We start from the raw sequence: 20,174 nt of genomic DNA on the forward strand, positions 1-20,174 counted from the left end.
TAAAGTAACATACTAACTTCTTTAATAGAGTCCAGTCCGATTAAACCAAAATCACTCTGTGAACCCCCGGGTTTATTCACACTAAACAAGTCAGTGGTACATAGAGTTTACCCAATAGCTGATCATGTTTATACTCTAGGTCCCCACATGAAAAATGAGCACCAGTCAAGCAGACTGCAATGGTATTTTTTCTTCCTTACTTTTTTCTTTTGCATAAAACTATTTCTTTCATAGACTTAAAACAATCAACTAGCCAAGTTATTAATTATGATACATCTAAAAAAAATTAATACTAACCCTAATGTGACTGCTGCTTTAAGAGTGCTCTGTATATCGCCTTAGACCGGCTTTTCAGTAGCAATTCACTACAACAGGTCCTAAAATAATAATAATAATAATAATAGAGAATTAAAAACCTGACAGCAAGTTTAATGGTTAAAAGTAACAAAAACAACCTGTTCTGAATGGTGATTTTTACTCAGCAGTTCAGTCCTGCTGCAGCACTCACAGCCTCACAAATGGCAGAAGGGGTTCAAATTCTCTCACCTTCTTAAGATCTTTCCGTTTATAAAAGGACAACTGCATTGTAACCTGCTAGGTACCATGGGGCTTTTTCTTTAATGTTATATTCAGTCAATAATGGGTCTGTTTTTAAAACTTACTGTGTTTTTCTGGGGTGGGTTAGGGAAGGTGGGGAATAGAGAGAGAACAAAAGCATAAACTGTAGCTCCCCAGGTGCCTGGGTCACTAGGACAGTCTCTAATTCTCAGATCAGTGCTGGCAACTTCTGTTTATTCTAGAAGATCATGATGGAACACCAGCAGGAGCCTCCAAAGCTCTATTTGATGTTTTAAATCATGTCTCCTGCTCAAGGTCACGATCTTCTCTAATTCATCAGCTAAGAAGCCTTTTCTCCCTCTCATCAGTGAAGGTTTAAAGGTGGGGTGGGGCATGAGACAAAGAGGGAAGCTAAAATGAATAAAAAATTCTCAGCTATAGAACCAAATTTCATTATTTTCTCTTTCATTCACAGCATCTTATCATTATAGCCAGACTGCTGCTTTGCTTTGTTAAGGTCAAACTGATCTCATTTCCCCTCTGGCCCCATTGGTTGCTGGTCGACCTCTGGATCCACTAGGGATGATGCAAATGCTGACTGGACGATCTGAAACCCAAATGACTCCAGGAGAGACATGTTCTGTTGGGGAGAAAAGGGGGATCCTAGAGCAGGACCAAGGTCCCCCAACGGGCCACCAAGGGCCCTGACGTGAACTTTCTGTATATGTTTGTTCAGATAAGACTTCGATCTGAAAAAGCTGCCACATTCAGGGCAAGGGTACTTCTTCTCTCCCTCCGTCTCCATTTTGTTTTTGCTGACTGCCATGTCACAGGAGAAGGACCCATTGGTGCTCTGTTTCTCGGGAGTCTTGAGGTCACTGGTGTCAGAGAGGTCTCCATATGAATCAGAACTCTCAATCGGGTCCGAATGTGAACATTTCTGGCCTTCTATGGGAAAAGAAAAGAAGAGAGAAAAATTTTCAGAACTTCACCTGCCCCAAACATTTATTTAACAAGCATTCAAATAGGTGATGGCGGTTACCACCTGATTCATTAATGCCCATCATGAAAGAATGAAACACACTTAACAACGCAATCCCCCGCATTCTAAAGTCCTTGACCATAGTTTTCTTTACAAACAATACGGTTGCTATCAGAGCACATCCAGATTTTTAATCAAGGATTTATAATGATACTGAGTGCATCCATGATGTGTCTCAGGCTTATATAATACTTCTTTTAATCCCCAAAGGTGTTTTATGAAGTTTATACCTCAGGCATCATAAAAACGTAGACCTGATAATGAGTTTTTAGCTACAGAAGTCACTTCCCACACTTCTGAAATAGAGCTAATATTTTATTAAGTTTCTAGGCTCTCCCCAAAAGTATAACAGGCTATGACAAGCTGTGAAGAAACCTGGAAATATTTTACCCATTAATATCTCAGCAAAGCAGCAGGGAGCTACTGCAATCTCAGAGGTGCAATTGCGTTTAATCTGGTGGGGCTCCTTTTTACAAGTAAAGTACAACACTGTTAAGATGCAGACTTCATAACCTAAAATTGTTCCATCCTTAAACACTGTAGCGTGAAGTAGGAGAGAGTTTAGAGACACTATTTTAAGTCATTTGGATACATATCCTGGCAAAGCCACTGGTATGTTTGGAGTGTTCCCCATTCTTCTCTGACATTACGCCAAGAAAGTTTGTCCACACTTTTTGCTTAGCGCAGATGAATGAGCGTGGGAAACCCAGACATACTCCCTAAACAAGTCTTTGAATACAAATAAGCTGTATCAACTGTTAACTCTAAAAGACCAAAGAACCACTTGGCACAACCCAAAAGACAGATTTGCTCTGGACTCGGCATTACGAACCAAACAGGATAAGCATGAAATCAATACACCACTGAGCTGGAGTAAATCTCGTGTTAAATCAGCACACCACCCAGAACCAAAGGGCTTGTGTAGTAACTCTATGAGGACTTCAACAGAAAAAAAAAAAAAAAATTACACAGCTGGAGCATCCCATTGGCATAAGGCTTAAGGCAGAGCACAGACTTTGTTTAATCCAGACTGCTGCGTTCTCCTAGACAACAGTAGCCATAACTTCTGGGACAAACATGCTTTCAAAGAATTTTCTGCTGTTTCAGCTTCACCCGGCATACTGATAGCTCAGAACCAAGAAGCAAAAAGCAAGCTATCTTACATAGAGTAACACAGAATTTTACATACTCAAAAGTTAAATACTCTTCAGTTATTCTTACAAAAATAATTCTTATGTTTGTTTTTGCAGGAAGTAATGGCAGGTTAAAAACAAAAAAAGTAATAGCACTATTTTCATCCTCTACCTCTCCTCCCCAACAACAGCATTAAAAAGTAGAAGTTTAACAACAGATAGCTGTATGGTTCCTCATCAATCTGAGGACGGATACTGCTTTCACCATTCAAGAATCTTTATGAACCGCAGTCTGTGGCTCCCCCTTTCTTCACCAGAAATCAGAAACGGTTTGACGCGAGACTCAAGTATATTGGACTAAGTCACTGTCAAGGATCCGCATCCCTCAGGTAAAATTCAAGTACTGATTGCTCCTAGGAAGACGGTCAAGATGAACTAACATGGCCTTTTCCATCGCTAAAGTGAAAGAAGCTGCCAAGAATCCAGGTACCCTGACCTGCCCACCTCACTCCCCCAGCCTTGTCAAACCTGGTATCCAAGCATAGACATCACATCCTACGTACGTGACCCTACATGATTTCTCTGCATCTCCCTAAGCTGCTTCCTAGTATTTTCCCTGTCCTCCCTCCCCTTCCTCACGCCCAGCCCAACATCCCACAACACAAAGTTCTGCACAGAGCAGCAAGGTGCAGAGCAGGGAGTCTCTTGCCTTTGATGCCATAGGTCCTGACGCAGTGGAACGCTGCTCCCCCATTCGGGATGGACTCCTGGTGCCTGGAGACCTGGGGAAGGGGAACACCGTGGTGGGTTTTAACATGGACCTTTAAGTAGGAGGCAGAGGAGAAACCTAAACAAGATAAAAGGAGATGAGATCCTGCCACCAGCAAAGACACACATCTGCCTTCCCTGTTCTTATCTTTCTCTTGCTCCTACTCCCTATTACAAAGTTGCCATTATACTAGCTTGATTTCTCGTTACCTATAACACGCTCAGGTAGGATCCCTAGACATAATCAGGCAATGAATCCAACGCATACCCTTCATTAGACTTCATTTCATTTGCTTTTTGGAAGTCATGATGAAAGAGTAACAGCCTCCTTGAGAAACAGATCCTATGTAAAAAAAAAAAAACTAGATCATATGAAACGTTCAGAAAAAAGAGGCAGAAGAGACATGACACAAAGGGCACCCATGTCTCTTCACCAGTTTGTGGGAGGTTCATTTATTTTAATAAAAAAAGACTTCATCGTATGACGTACTTTTGAGAGGTAGTTTAAAATGGTTTCTTTCATGCTGTTAAGTTTCAAAGGAATGCCATTTAATTACACCCCTTTTAGCACTTAGTGTGTTTACCCTTAGGTTTCTAGCATTTATAATGACTCCTGGAAGGCAGAAAGTTAAAACTTTTTTTTTTTTAAAGGTCTATAATTTTGTTCTATAGAAATTTTTGAAAAATAGTATTTCTCCCATTCAGTTCATCCTGAGTTTTAAAAACCTTAGATTGTCTGCAGTCAGCACAACTTTGGAAAAATTATTTTTTCTTGATGAAATTTCAAAACATCTATTAGCTCCGATTTGTAAACCCAAAACATGGAAATTAAAAACATGTATTTCAAACCACTGATTTCGAAACACAACAGTTTTTGACATTTAAGCATGTGCTTTTTAAATTTTATTTTATATTTTTTTAAGTCTCGCAACTATGACCTTTTCCTGTAATGCAATAAATCCTCTCAAGTATATTTGGGAATGTTTTTAAGTCATATTTTAAAAAGCTTTGCAATTAGTACTAGAAGCATTTGGACCATACATGACGCACAAAGAGGACAAAGTTCTGCAGAATTTCTACACAGGCAAACCTATTGACAACAACCTTCATTTTAAAATTTCAGATAGAATATTATGGTACTTTCATGTTAGATTTTCTTTTCAGAACTGAGAACACACTACAAGTTCCACTGTCACAGACACAGAGCTTCAGGTTCCCTTTCTGAATAAAGAAAAAATGAGACTCAAATTTTTGTTACTAATGTGAGCAAGGTCTGCACACAAACTTGTACTGTTTTTTAAACTAATACAGCATTTACAGCAGAAGCCCTTGCAAGACAGCTTTCATACCAATACTTCACTTTAAATATGAATAGATATACTACTGCAAAGCCACTTTTATAGTGATATAACTGCATTTAAACTTGGTGAGATGTAACAATTTATTAGGAAGGGTGCAAAACCAGCACTGGCACACCTTTCTGGGGTGGATTTTCTGATAGCAGCCATTATTTTCAGGCGCTGAATTTAATAATGAAAGTAGCTTTACACTAGAATTCCTTGCGCCTAACCTACAGAATATCCCTCTGCAAAGACTCTTCTTAGAATCCGGGGTCAAAGAGTCTTCAGAAGTTATTACAAATTGCAGAAGTTATTAAGAATTGCATATACAGGACCGACAGAACAAGACAGAACTCCACAGCAACCTGCCGGAGGGGAAAAATGGCAAGTTGCTGAGAATGAACGAAAGACAGTTACTGCAGACCCCTGAGTTGAAGATAAAAGTAAAGAAAAGCAGATCCATCAAGAAAACCACAACTAAAGAAACCAACAAAAAACAACTCTCAAAATACAAGGAAGCCTAATCGTCTAGGCCAAGTCATCTGGGGAATTAAGATAAGGATATTCTCCTCTGAAATGATGCAAGATCTACCTTAAGACATAAAATGCCACCAGAAGATATATTTCTCTATCTACCAAAATTCATTACAGACAGAGGAAGAACCAAAATTTGACTGGTAGAGGGAAGGACACAATGTACGGCTACACCAGTGATACTTCCAACTATAAGGTACTTCCCTGATTTCATACCGGTGTCTAATGACTACATGCATGCCGAGATGAGTCTCTTCATGTGGCAATGCACCAAAATCTCACAGCCAGCCGTAAGAGAGGACTACATACAGATATTTAGTGTTTTCCTATACTACAATTGACACAAGAAACTCTAGAGTCAGAATCTCTGCAATACACCATATTTCCTGACCTCTGCAATTCTATTTGCAGATTACATTGCTTTATATAATGAAAATTGCATGCAAAGTGTGTTAGTCCCCTTTTATGCGCTTGACTGATGAACGTGCGAGTCATCAACTTCCATCAAAGCACTAAGAGTGCCAACTGCTTCACAGGAAACTGGTTAAAGTGAGATTTTTATTTTTATGCTAATTTTTTTCTGAGACACTAATGATGGCTTATATTCACCAGGCCTTAATTAGGCGTGTCTACCCTAGGAAGAAGTGGAGGGGATTCCTAAATAGTAATCCTCTACAGTACTTGTTAAACTCTTTAAAAACAAAACCAGGCTTAATGCAAAGGATAAAGTGGCAGTATTTTTCATTTTTTAAAATAGGAATGTATTTATTGCTTTATCCATACACATCTCACAGCTTTGCAGAATAAATATTTCTTCAAACCAGAGAAACCAACATTAAAAACATGCATAAAAAGGAAACGGCCTGCTTCCTATAAATGAGATCTATTTGCTGGTCTCTTAGATACCATCCATAAGGAGACAGGCTATAGAAATAATTGCAGGATGCTCCCGTTTCAAAAACTCTAATTTGGGTTTTGCTAGGACATCTGCAGTATGCTTCTAGCTTTAATCGACCCTGCATCCAACATGAACAATTAAAAAATTCATGTTATAGTAAAAAACATTCCATCCAGTGTGTCGTAAGAAAACGTACTCTTCTGCTAACTCACTTGATTTCTGTGAAACACACAATGCATATGTGCAGAAATGGATGTTCTAAGTTGCTCTTATTAATTGCCACACCTTACTACAAAAATACCAGCTCTAGACTTGTCAAAGTGATTAATCTCTATTTTAGGTTCTTTGGGGGAGGAAAAAAAAGAACAACCCCCCCCCCCAAAAGCTAATCAAGTTACTAAGGATGGTAAGATAAGAATATGCAACAACTAAGTAGTAACAAGTCTTTTAAACATAAACGGATTGAAGAGAATTTGTCTTAAAATGATGCTTAGATTTCATGAGCACACGTTAGTTGAATTCTTAAAAATAACATTCATTTAAACAGCTCAACATTAACAAGAACTGAAGAACTTTCAAAAAAATCTAAAAAACTTTTTTTTTGAGGGGGAAATGTCAGTCTGCCTCATGGCATCAATATTAACGTAGGAAGGCAGGATGGCTGTCCTCTAACTTAGTAGTCTTTCTCACTGGGCACAGATACAAATCTTGAGATACATTTTGTGAAAATTGTTTACCTAACTGCAAAAACCTGGAAATCTAATTACTTAGTATACTGCATGTTTTCTTTAAAGATACCTCTTTCCAGAAAAAAACACTGCACAGCTTCCCTGACTGAAAGAGACTTGATCGCTTACTTAATTATTCTAAGCAGAAAGATCCTAAGTGAGAAAATAACCTGGAAAAACCATCAACTCACAGCTGGTAATTTTTGGAGATGATACTGCCATTTCTAAAATAAATAAGTAAATAAACAAAATCAGCAAATGGGAACACGCCTTATATAGTCAACCAGTGGCTATTACTTTCAGTTAAGGTACTGATTTCCCTATCTCCTAAATCCATTAAAGCTTTAAGAGAGCAAGATACACTTTATTAAATTCCACAGAAAAGCCCTCAGGCCGATGGGATAAAGCGATGGATTCTAAGCCTGTATTTCCCATTCTGACTTTAACACTAGGATATGTTCAGCTGGATAAGAGCCACCTTTTCATCCATTTCAGAATCCTGACTTTGTTTTTTTTTTCTGTCAGCATCCAAACTTCTCTCTATAAGGAGTTTTTTTTTAAATCTTTGCCTTCTTCCTTGACAATTACTATATCCAACATCAATTAAGTTCCAATGCAAAAATACACCAGCACATTAGCTGAGGGAAGAATAAAACAAAATTTCATTGCACAAGCACCATAACCATGGCACAGTCACGGTGGGGGGACCGCAGGGAGAATCATATAGCTTCCGACTATCTCAGCACCTATCAAATAGGGGTTTTAATTCAGAAATTTTCCAGCACGTTGCATATCTTCATACCCTACAATTTAAAAGATATTTAGAACAATGAACATCATTACCTTTTGAATTTAGAACACTGAATTATAAATCCTGACACCATGGATCATAAAGCTGTAATCAGAATTCACAGGATATAATACTGAGTTCATAACACAGTTGTTTGACAAATCCAGTTTGTAACTTCCCTTTTCCTTGAATTTTAACAAAGGGTAAATCTTTAACAACAATTTAACAGATTATTTATTGTTTGTAAGTACTGATGTGAACTGAAATTCACAGCAGCAGACTAAATTCTCACTGACAAAATATATGAAATACACAAGCTGCAGGAAGAAAGTAGCTGCTTATACTTTGCTGTACAGCAGGCTCCCTATCCTTCTACACAGAAGTGTACATTTTATTTACATTTGCACTGTACATTTCAACCTGTAAAATGTGAATAACCCTTCTAATCATTTCATTGTTTGAATGCCAGACCCGTCTTTGTCATGCTGGCTGAATTTCTGAAGAGCTGCAGTGACATCCAGTGGTATTCACGGTGAAGCTCAGGCTTACAAACCCTGGAAACATGACAATTCCCCTCAGCCAAAGAGTTCTTGCTCAGAACCACGTCCGACCGAAGGAAAGCAAGATACAGCTTCGATCTTGGATAGGGTCCTCTGTCTTGTTACCACAAAAAGAATTGGGATAAGTTTCAGCAGCTTTTCAGAAGATGGGCCTTTACCTGAAAAGTGGCCGCGTTTCATTTTGTATCATCTACCCGGAGTTTCAGAATCTGAAGATTTTCAACCCAGATGTCATTTCCACAAGAACTGTTAATACCACTTTCAGGACCTAACAGATAGTTCAGCTACTGGAAAATGTCTCCTTTACAATTTAATGCCTCACATTACTCATCATCTCCTAATCACCCAAAAGCTCCATTCCTGTACAGTCCTCACATTAAATGCAGAACACCCACGCTCTCTCAGAAGACTTCACCTCTCTTCAGTTAGAAAAGGGAACACACATTATCCAAAACTAACTCATCAGAAAAACCAAGAATCAGATCCCAAAACGCAACAGCAGCCTCCTCCTACAGTCATTAGGTACTCCAGTACGTCTGTGTGAGCCAACAACATACTTTGAAGTTGTATATTCATTGTTCCCCCCACACACACCAAAAAAAAAAAAAAAAAAAAAAAAAACTGGTAAGACAAAATTACTTTTTTTCTTTCTGAAATTTGTCCAGGTTGCTTTACATCCCACAACGCCTAAATCTACAACTCTTTCTCCAATTTGAGAGTACCACAAACAGATGGAAAAGCTTCCAAATTTTATTTATATAAATAAAACTATGTTACTCGTGCTCTTCTTTACAAGATTTGTTTTAGAAATGTAAGTTAGTACAAAGCCATTTCTTGGGTTAAGAGGGAGGAGCAACTTGACTTTACTGCTGCACCAGGAGGTTAAGCAAGACTGATAACATCACGTAGCTCTTTCACGTACTTTCTCAGTTTCAACTTGGTGTGTATTTCAAAGATTCTTCTCTCAAACTGAATGCAGGACCCAGTTCCAACCAGGTATTGGAAAAAAGGTATATGGTGAATAGTGGCAAAGCAACACAAAGTGGTTATTTTATAAGGATCTTGCAGTTTGGCAAGTAAAATTCTTCAAACTGTCTAAAAATAATTTGCTTCACATTTAAACTGAATTCATTCAGGTACTGTTAGCCATGTAAAAAGGCCAGACCTATGACTCCATCAGTTTCAAACTAAGTATTCAATAAGGAAGCAAAGAAACAATATGTCCACATGCATGGTACAACCTCCTCCTGTTGCAGACAGAATCACGTAGCCTTACAGCTGCCCTCAGCTGTTGCCCCAGCCCACTGAAATAAAGAAACAGTTTCTTCATTACCTCGGTTACAGATAGTGCAGAAATTGCTTGGTCCTTCACTGTGTTTCTTCAAATGATCTGCCATATATGCTGCCCGCAAGTACTTCCCACACACCTGGCACGGAACTTTGTCTTCATGACATGCTAGGTGTGAGCGCAGCCGGTCACGAGTGGCAAAGGAAGCATTACAAGTCTGCGGGTACAATGAGAACCATGTGACTTATCAACTCTGCTAAAAACACTGATATTGTTGAATCTATTTAGTATTCTTAAGAGTAAATATGTCAGACCCTGTGCAATTACACAAATGACATGATGTATGAGCCGTTTCCCCACAAATAGAAAATTGAGATCACCAACACACTACACAAGATGTGATGTTACTACTCAGAAGAATTAAGAAAGCAGGCAAACAGCTCTAACATACTACAGTCAGTAAAATTTAAATCAAGACAGATTTGTAAAGCCTTAGTTCCTCACTGAGGATGAAGATACTAAAACTTTAAGTAATATTTAATATCAGAAATAGCACAAACCGCTCCAGTTACTGTAAATTCTGCCATTTCACTGAGACATTACAATCACTTTAAACAGCTCAGAATGTCCTCTCTGTCACCTTCCTAAATTTTACTCTTTGATTTGATCAGTCTGACTTCACTGCACTGGATCTCCCCTTCAGACTATCACAACACATAAATGAAGCATCAGAGAATTGGCTGGGATGAGAAGATGACAAAAGACACTATAAAAGAGCCATCCTGGTACCCACAGTGACAGGGCAGACAAAAGTTAAGTGCAGAAGTGAAACCTCGGAAGGCAGCAGATATCAAAATAACTGCATGACACTGTAATCTGTTTATAACTTACCCCAATCAAGGTATCGTATTCCACTTACTACCATGAAACAAGTTTGATTTGGCATAAGATAATATTGGTTCTACTTGCCCACTCCTCAGAGGAAAGTCACAGGATAGATGAGGGAGGGTTCTTTCCCATTATCATAATCATAGCAATTGGCAGGCATACAGACCGTGTATATGGCCTACTAAACTGGCCTGCCAATTCTGAAAGGCTTGCCATAGCTTTAACATGTGAATAAAAGTAATAAATGATCAGCAATACACTGTGTAAATTATTAAAGGTATAGTCTGAAACCATTGCTCACAAGTGCAGGAAGAAAAACCAAAGCAACATACGTTAGAATGACCACACCAAGTGGGCAACAGTGACATTCAAGAGTCTACAGCATCTGATTTGTAGTGGAGTATCCTTTATATAGAAAAATGCAGTTCAAGATGCATAAGCACAGTCCCCTAAGAGATAATATGAGAATATTAAATGACATGGGAACTGGATATATTCTGCCTTTTTAAGGATCAGTGTGTAATTAAACAAGACACCTGTTTCACTATAGAATAGACTCGTAAAGTGACAACTACTAAAATTACAAAATGGTAAATTAAAATAAATTGACAATACAGAAGAGAATAACCCGTATAATTTTAGGTAACTTAGTTAATCAAGAGCTTAATCCAAAAAAAATAAAGGCAACTGGAAAGTATCTATTGATTTCAACAGGCTGTAGACTCTACTTGTTCAATCCTATGAGATGCTTAAGTATAGTAAACTCCCATAGAACTGAGGCTACTCTGCAGCAGGCAGCAGACTTAGCACCTCACAGGATCAGGACTTAATATACTTAAAAAGACTACAGTATAATAACCTGGATTTCTGTGATACACAGAGTTGAACTAAGCTCACCAGGCAAAGATTCATAAATCACTAGTGGTGAAGAAGCAAACCCTTGAACATGGAAGACTTCTCTTCAGTCGAAATCTCAGGACACAGCGCTGAGCAAAACGGGTGCAGCTTTCATTTATTAAAACGTTTTTAGAAGTAAACACTCATTTAAGTCAGGATTCCAGGACTGATACTAGTCAACCTGCTGGGTATCATCTAAAGGTGTATTCCTAGACAATCAAGGATGACAGCCAAAAGGTCCAGTATTTATAATTCTAATATTGAGCCACAGTAAGCGTCCATAAAAAAGCATTGGAAGTGCATCAGTTTATGAAGCAGACCAGAGACAAACCACATAAATACAGGGATGCCAGAAGTAAAAACAGATCTGTCCCATATTGAACTGAACAAGTGGAAAGCTTGGGGAAAGGCAATACAATCATTTCTTTGTTTGATTTCTTAGTCTTGTTGCTGAGTTTTGCAAAGTTCACCTTTGGATAAACTATATAGTTAAGTATATCTGCAAAGAAGCTTAAAAAAAAAGTCCAGTGGAGAAAGCAAGAACCAGTTTAGCTGAATCATAACAATGGGAGACAGGACTAGGTTTAAAGAAAACCCCAAAGTTAATATTCAAATAGTTAATATTTGTAAAAGGTATAGAGCAAAAAAGTAAAAAGTAAAAAGTTTTATTTTATAAAAGATATAAGTGCTAAATGAGTGCTAAGTATTTATCATTAATTGTTAATAATAGAAGAAAACTCCAGTGCTTTCCTATCAAACATTGCACAGGTATATAAATAGATAAAAAAGAATATATATAAAGTTTAAAAAAACATTGTTTAAGAAATACCTCTTGAAGTTTCAACTTTTCTATGGTTGTGGATGTCTCTGAGCTTATTCCATGGTGGCTGCCATTTTCCTGCTAATAGGCAGGAAGTAAGAGAAATTAGGACAGGAAGAAACTCATTCTGCATTGAAATCAATGGGAAAAGCACTGGACTTTGGATGCCAATTTTAGGTTAATTTAAATAGTTTTAAATATTTTTTATTTTTCAAAAGTTTTTTTGTAATTTAACCTGCATCTTTCTCTTTTTTTATTTAAATTGCCAGATGAACAACTTGCCTCTCGTCTCTGAGAAGGAACGAACTTCTGTTTTCTCCCCCTTCCCTTTTCCATCCACAGGTTTTCAGATCGCTGTTTCCTCCCGAACTGCAGTCCAACATTCACATCATTCACACTCAAAAGCCAATACCCAGCCTCACCCCTTCCCATGACAAGTCAACAAGCTGAACTATCCCATTACGGCCAGCAAACTGACTTACCCCTTCTCCCACATCAAGAACTTAGCTGTCAGATTTTAAAAACTCAGATATCACTAGTACAATAATCCAGGAGAAAAGTATCCAGAGTTCCATTTGGTGTCTTGTCTGGACACCAAAGCAACTTCTTGGATCCGATTTCTCAGATGCCCTGGCTCTCTCGGAGGCCTTCCTTCCCCATTCTGAGTCTGTTTAACGAAAAAGTTGGAATCAGGTCTTTGTCTGGCACCCGGTGCTACAGGTGCTGAATCTTAGGATAGTTTTTTAAATACCTGTGATGCCCAACTGTTATTTTAGGGGGATGAGTGCAGGTTGACATGCCGAGCACTGCAAATTGTAGCTGTTACAATGATGTTTAACTTAAAATTATCCTGCTTCTCACAGTTTCATTTTATCTGTCCTGAAGTTGTGCCAATACCCTCCCACTTTTGTTTTGATAATCCAAAATGTACTATGATGCCACATCAACAAAATGTTAGATATACACTGGTTTGCAAAGATACACAAAGGGATCAGGTAAATGGCTAGTGGATGTTGTTTAAATCATTACATAGTGCCACTTCCAAGAATGCCATTGGGATATGGGATTCTGGAAAGCTTTTCTATTTATCAAAAGAGTCCTTCTCTTTTGCAGTAAACATAGTCTGATAATAACTGGAATTTTCAACAGGAATTCAACAGATTCAAAATGGTTGCTCAATGCTGCTCAATCTGTTCTCATGGGGATCTAAATTTCCAAATGAAATCAATGGAAAAACAGAATAGAAAGCAGGGAAACAACATGCCAATATTAAGCTATTTTCCTCCTTAGTGGCCAAATTCTGTGTCTAGAAAAACATCAAGGAACGGAAGTGTTACCGGTTATAAGATAATCAGAAGGAGAATTTTATCAATTTACACATCTGCTTTCAGATTTGAAACAAATTTTCAGTGTGAAAGCATCCTTTCTGTGGTTTGTACCATGTATATCAGATCCGTGCATATTTAAGAAGACTTTCTAAACCTGACAGGCTATTGTCAAGGAGTTTTTGCAAAGACATGCAGCAGGTCTTTAACAGATTTTCTACACCTTGTTTGATATGAATGAAAAGTTAACCTTGCAAGGTTAAGCAGCCAAAAATGAAGAACAAATCAAGCCTGAAAAGGCAACCTCAACTCTGCCCTCATGCTTATAACCTAAGGACTATAGCTCTAAAATTAGATGAACAGTGCCTATAATATTACGACACTTTAAACAACAAACACAAAATGTGAAATATTGTTCTTAGAAAATACTGTCATAAAATACATGCATGCAAGGAGACAGGGTTGAGCTTGGCTGTACGATTTCCATTTTTCCTGACTTTTCAGCTCTGAGTGTATCCTGATTCATGCGTACACAGTACATATATTTAAAATTCTTAAAAAAATTTAAAAAAAAATCTTTAAAACATGTAACAGGTATCAGCTGGCAAAGGACAGTTTGGGGTCTTAAATATTCATTTTTGTACCTGCACACAAATACATGCTTATGGGCAAAATTCTTAAAATTCTTTAGTCATTTTCAGTTCATCTACTTAGGCCCCTTGTTATCCCCAAATTGTGAGGTAGTCACTGTGAGTGGAATTTTCCAATTTAAATTAATTTATAGCATTAAATCATCTTAGGAAGCTTAAAGCAACCTAAAACTTTAGATCGGTTAAACTGATGAATCAATGTGAAGGCTCTATGGCCTGATTTTCAAAGGTGCTGAGGTTCCACAAATCCTGCTGAGGTCAACAGAAACCTTTAGGTGGCTCAATATGTCTGAAAACTTGTTCACTCTATTACTTAAAGTTGCAAAAATATTCCAAAACTCTCAGTTTGGAGGAAACATAGCAAAGGTGTGTCAAGAGACAGAAAAAAATGCAGATTAGGAGGCAGCAGTCAAGTAGGATGGACTAGGTTCATGAAATGTGCTTAGAAATTTTAAAACAGAAAAAAAAGTTCTCCAACCTTCACTGTCTTCAAAGAAAATGGAAGGTATCTTGCTCCAACTTTCTTAAAATAAAAGAAAAAAATATAAAATCTTCCTTCAGAGACCAAGCATGGAGACTGTTAGCCCAACAAATGTTTTAGAAGTTTATCCTACAACAATGTGAAGACAGTAGGTGAAAATGGAAGCCGATTCTCAACTTTAGTTTTAATTAATACTTCCAAGTACCTCTTAAATCCCTCTACAAATGAATTACAGAAGACCTTTCTTGATTTGTTCTTCCAAATCCCGATGAATAATTTATTAACTGTAAAAAAACTATACGCAACATTATGACATCGTATTACAAAGGATACCATGGTGGTGTTTTCTGTATTCTCACTGGGATAAAAAAAGCTTCCAATTTTGCTCAGTGCAATGTTCTGAAGGCTATGTGATAAAAAAGAGCATCTTGGCAAGCGATGATAAATTATCAATTTTATTTGAAATTATTCTAAAAAAAAATGAAGTCAGCATTGGAGCCTCCTGCTGGTTACCACTGCAACACCAAAGAAAAAAGGGGTCTCATTTGGGCCACCGACTCGAAGGCCAGGGTCAGAGTGGCAGGGTACGAGATACAGGGTGGAGACTGGGACAGAGCAGCAGGGAAGAACATCTGGCCAAAGGGGAGGGAGGCAGAAGGACCAAAGCATCAGATGACACAGGGGGCCGGGGGGTGGGAGGGATGTAAAGCAGCTGTCACTGTTGAACACTATTATTTACAAACATTTATTCCAATTCACACATTCATGGTTTTTTTATTGATACTTGGTAATTCTCTTCACACTTATAAATCCAATGCCTTAAAAAAAAAAAAATTTACCCAAACATCAATCTAACGCCCCCCCAACTCCTACCTGACACTTGTGAGGTCTCTCTGAGGTATGCACCTGTTTGATGTGTCCATTCAAGTGGTCTGGCCTTAAAAAAAAGTACACATATGCACACTTAAAACAAATATTAAAATAAGAATTTACTATTTTAACCAAGAAAAGAAGTTCCCTGTGGTGGATATATTAAAAATTTAGCAATAAATTTAAACTTCTCAAGAACCAGATCACCAACAACTGGGGCTCTGCTTTGATAAGTACTCTCTCCAACTTGCTAGGAAGGCAGCATTTTCTCAGGATGAAATTACAACTTAGTGATCAGAGGAAACAGGAAATGCAAACTACAGTTTTCAAACCTGCACGTCTCCTTCCAAAATCCTATTTAGATCTAGACAGTCACGGCACTTTGATTTACAATTGCTGAATATTTGAAAATTGGTCCCTTTTGGTTTATGTCCCAAACATGGATATAAGAATCCAACTTTAAGCACCTCTGTGAAAAAGGACTGCCTCTAATCTCTGTGACCCATTTTCCATCAGCAAGGTGAAAATAATACTGTTCAAACTCACAGCTTGGTTGGGAGACTGCATTAATACAAATAAAGTGCGCTGAAGGTCCCAAGTAGAAGGTGCAATGGAAGAGCAAATTATTACTGGAAAAAAAAAAAAAGTTAGACCATTCTTCACAATCAGTAAAGCCTACTCTGAAGAAGAGAGGACTGAATAGCCGCAGATTTTCCTGGTGGGAGTTTCTCCTAGTGGGAAGAAAGCTTTTCATTGTATGAAGCCAAAACTGCTTGGAAACAAGTTCTCCACCCTCTCCTCCCCCAACTCTCCAGCTGCGCCAATGAGCGGACGCGGGACGGAATTCACGCACTGCAGACAGAAAATAGACTGAACTTTGCAGTCTGGCTGTTAAACCTGATGCCCCAGCAAGTGGGCTGGAGCCGTGGAACCGGAAAGACTGGTTGGGGGTCCTTCTAGGTACTTCATGCCTAGCAACCTCACGTGCTGTGCCGCTGCTGAATGAAGTAAAGGATACTAAAATTAGATACCACGCTTTTCTTTTGCTCATTTCTGCGCAACACCTATGACTGAGTACTGAAATTTAAGGAAGATTCTCTACTTTTTTACAAAGATGTGTAGATGTTTCCGTTGTTTACTTTCATAACACCATTAGTGCCTGCTCACGTTAACTCATTGAGAAAAATGAGAAGTCAACACCTTTCACTTTCCCTTGTTCATAGAAATCTTTCATACAGCAACAGCAGAAATCTTTAAGCGTGACTAATAGTAATAAAAATTAGCAGATGGTCTCAGGTATGCTTTAATAAGAAAAATACTTTTACTTCTAGGACACAGATGAAATTTCCAGTCTATGACCTTCCATCCCTAAATCTGCAGTCCTTAAAAAAATGCATCCACTAATTATTGCTGATTTTTTTAAAAAGAAAAACCTACATTTAAAATTTGTTTCAGTAACAAAAAGTCCCTCTAGCAAAAAGAGAGACAGTAGATGAACAATTTTGAAGATTATACAGCTGGGATAATTCTAACTCCTAGCAGACTTTTGGTTTATTTCTTACCTTGATTCTTTCCCTCCTGTTAGAGCAAATCAACCGCTGCTACAGAAGTAACATGGAGTGTGTGCATCCCCCCCACCCCCCACTACTTCTAGCCTCAAAGTGAGCATCAAACTTCCAAAAAAACTTTCAAAATCATTAACTCAGACTGTCAGATACCACTAACACGGCTACATATATCAAACAACTACTTATTAAATTAACTCCCACAAACAAAAAAGTGACAACAAAAAATCAGCAACATTAAATGTACAGATCTTACGTATGTTGCAGGGTAGAAACAGGATCCCCTTCAGAAGGATGTAAACCCAAAGGACACAAAGATCATGTATTAAAAGATACTTGATGCTGCAGCCTTTGAAATCTCACCTCTTCCTTCACATTTGGGTGATAAAAAACATTACGAACTAAGAGAAATGAAGGGAAGTTAAGAAAAAGAAAATTTAAAATGGATACGAGAAAAATAATAATCTTGAAATGTGTTAATATTTTGCACTTCAACAGCACCTTCAAACTACTTACAAATCAGAAGTCTCAAGACACTTACGTGAGGTAGGTAATTATTTCAATACCCATTTCACAGAAGAGTCATTTGAGGGAGAGACTAACTGATTTGCCCAAGGACACGCATACGCCAAGTCTGGGACAAAGCTGGGAAAGTTACCCAGAAGCCAACTGACTCCCAGTTCTACATCTTAATTACTTTTAAGTCCTTTCAAGAGACTGTAGAATAGCCTCCCAATGGAAATGATGAAAGTCTCATTTCTCGAGACACTTTAAACTGGAACAGTCAAACTATCCTAAGTGCAGACTGTTCTTGCTTCCCAAGGGATGGGACAGGTAACTTCTTAGGTCTCTGTTGACGTCTGTGATTCTTATAAGTTCCCTCTTACCTGGAGAAGCCTTTTCCACAGCTCTGGCAGATGTAGGGCTTTCCCACAGAGCCGTCATGAGATCGAACATGATAGGACATCCTGTCTTTCCGCTTGAACCGTAAGCCACACACCGGACAAGAGTACGGCTTCTCGCCAGAGTGTGACAGCTTGTGCCGATTCAGGTGGTACACGTCCCGAAAAATCTTGCCACAGATCTCACAGGCCACCTGTTTCCTTGTCCTGCTTCTTTTTCGGGGCGCATCAGGGTCATCCTGACCAGGGACACCGTTTTCACCCAGTCTTGGGGGCGGGATGTCTATGTAGCCCAGCTGTAAGCTTGTCACCCCGTGCTGAGCCTCATGCTGACGAAGACGATTAGCATCCGTAAACACTTTTCCACAGAGGCCACAAGGCAGGATACCCGCCTCTCGCAGGCCCCCCGGGGTACCAAACATCATGGAGTCCAAGAGATTGGCTTTACGGGGACGCCCTCTGCCCCTCTTGGTGCTTAAAGCAGGGGCGTTAGCAGCGACATTCTGGAAGGGCGAGGCCAGCAGCGGTGGGGACAGCGGTCCTGCCACCATGGGCAAGCGGTCCACCCCCTGCAGAACAGGCAGGGAGGACTGCGCGGCAGAGAGCGCAGCCCGCGTGGCCTCGTCTTCGGGCATGCCAGCGATGCCGTTGCCGTTGGGCGCCAAGCCGGCGCCGTTGGTCATGTCAAGCGGGAAGCCGAGGTCAGCGGCACCCGGGCGGAAGAGCATGATGTCGGGGCGCGCGGGAGGCACGAGGATCTGCACGTTGGACTGCTTGATGACCTCCTGGCAGATGTCGATGACGGAGCGCATCAGCAGGAACTTGGCGGCTGTCATGAGCTCCGGGAAGCTCTCCAGGCGCACCACGATGCGTGACGTGTAGGCGAAGTCCAGGATGTCACCGAACACCTTGGAGCTGATGGTGTGCATCTCCAGCTCCCGCCCGCCGCCGCCGCCGCCGCCCGCCGCCGCCGCCGCCCCGCCGGTGCCGCCCGCCGCCGCCTCCGCCGCCGCCGCCTCCGCGCCGCCGCCGCCGCCGCCGGCCCCGTCGCCCAGCTGCGCGCTGAACACCGACTCGAAGTACTCGCTGCAGGCGGCCAGCACCGCGCGGTGCGCCGGGAAGCTCTCGTCGCCCACGCGCAGCAGCACGTCGCAGAAGCGGCCGCCGTTCTTGCGCTGCTGGTTGAGGCTGTGCAGCATGTCGGCGCTGTGCCGGCTCACCTGGTACGTGTAGCAGCCCGCCGAGGGGCCGCAGGCGGCGGCCTCGCTCACCCGCTCCATGGGGCTGCGCCGCCCCGCTGGCGCCCGCAGGGGGCGCGCGCTCTCAGGCCGCGGCGGCGCGCGCCGCCTCCTGCTCCCCGCCCCTGTCCGGGCCCGACGGCGGCGGCGCGCGCTGCGCTCCCTGCACAGCGCGAGGGGATGGCGGGGGGGCGAGACAAAAGGCTCGGGCGGCGGAGGGGCGCGCGCCGCGCGGGGCCGCCGCGGCCGCCGGCGCGCGAGCGCCGCCCGGGCCCGGCCGCCACGAGGCGCTGCGGCCGCGGAGGCCGCCGCGGGAAGGGGCGTGCGCGGCGCGGCTGCAGCGAGCCGGCGGGGAGGGGGCTCCGGCGGCTGCGGCTCCGGGCTGCCGGCTCCGTCCGTCCCTGTGTGTTTGGAGCGGAGGAAAGATGGCAGCGGCTGCACTTCCTCTTGCACTTTCACCCCTGGGGGGAGGAGAAGGAGGGGGCGATACCACCCCCCCTACAAAAATCCAGCGGGGCCCCCCGGCCGCTGCTCCCCGACCAGGCGCCGCCGCCGCCGGCTCCGCTCCGGGCCCCGCCCGCTCCGCTGCACCCGCACCGCCGGCGCCGCAAACTTTCCGCTCTTCTCCGGCTCCGGAGCCCCCCACCCTATTCATAGAGACCCCCCCTCCAGCCACTCGGGCTCCCCCTGCCCCCCCGCTTCCTGCCCCCCTCCCTCGCCGCATCCGCCAATGCAAGCGCAGCCAGAGCCAGCAGGCCGGCCCCCACCCCGCCCGCCCGCGGGGGCTGGGGGCTGCGGTCCCCCCCTTCCCCGGCGCCGCTCCGCCAATGCCGAGCCGGCAGCCCGGCCCCAGCCCGCGGCGCGCGGGGGCGGCGGGGCTGCGCTCGCCCCCTCCCCCA

General features: G+C 41.6%; 1 protein-coding gene across 5 annotated transcripts; it reads right to left on the bottom strand.

Moving 5' to 3' along the window:
- PATZ1 (POZ/BTB and AT hook containing zinc finger 1) lies at positions 1–19,410 on the bottom strand. 5 transcript variants are annotated; one of them, XM_013944807.2, is made up of 6 exons: positions 18,023–19,410; positions 15,574–15,637; positions 12,254–12,325; positions 9,685–9,856; positions 3,443–3,580; positions 1–1,506 (listed from the first exon to the last, which is right to left on the bottom strand). In XM_013944807.2, exons 1-6 carry the CDS (start codon positions 19,315–19,317, stop codon positions 1,088–1,090), a joined length of 2,160 nt encoding a protein of 719 aa, XP_013800261.2. In that variant the 5' UTR covers positions 19,318–19,410; the 3' UTR covers positions 1–1,087. The 5 variants fall into 5 exon arrangements, with proteins under 5 accessions (XP_013800261.2, XP_067163255.1, XP_067163256.1 ...); XM_067307154.1 differs by lacking the exon at positions 12,254–12,325; XM_067307155.1 differs by lacking the exon at positions 3,443–3,580.
- Positions 19,411–20,174: the final 764 nt, after the last annotated feature.

This window comes from Apteryx mantelli, chromosome 17 (assembly GCF_036417845.1).
Source record: "Apteryx mantelli isolate bAptMan1 chromosome 17, bAptMan1.hap1, whole genome shotgun sequence".
Classification (NCBI taxonomy): Eukaryota; Metazoa; Chordata; class Aves; order Apterygiformes; family Apterygidae; genus Apteryx; species Apteryx mantelli.

Bases quoted from the DNA above. Each gene is read 5' to 3' on its own strand.
- PATZ1 (XM_013944807.2), bottom strand. From the start codon at position 19,317: ATGGAGCGGGTGAGCGAGGCCGCCGCCTGCGGCCCCTCGGCGGGCTGC. The intron at 12,326-15,573 runs GTAGGAGTTGGG...CCTGCCTATTAG, and splicing joins AGAGACCTCACAAGTGTCAG to CAGGAAAATGGCAGCCACCA. The intron at 1,507-3,442 runs GCAAGAGACTCC...CTTTTCCCATAG, and splicing joins CAGGACCTATGGCATCAAAG to AAGGCCAGAAATGTTCACAT.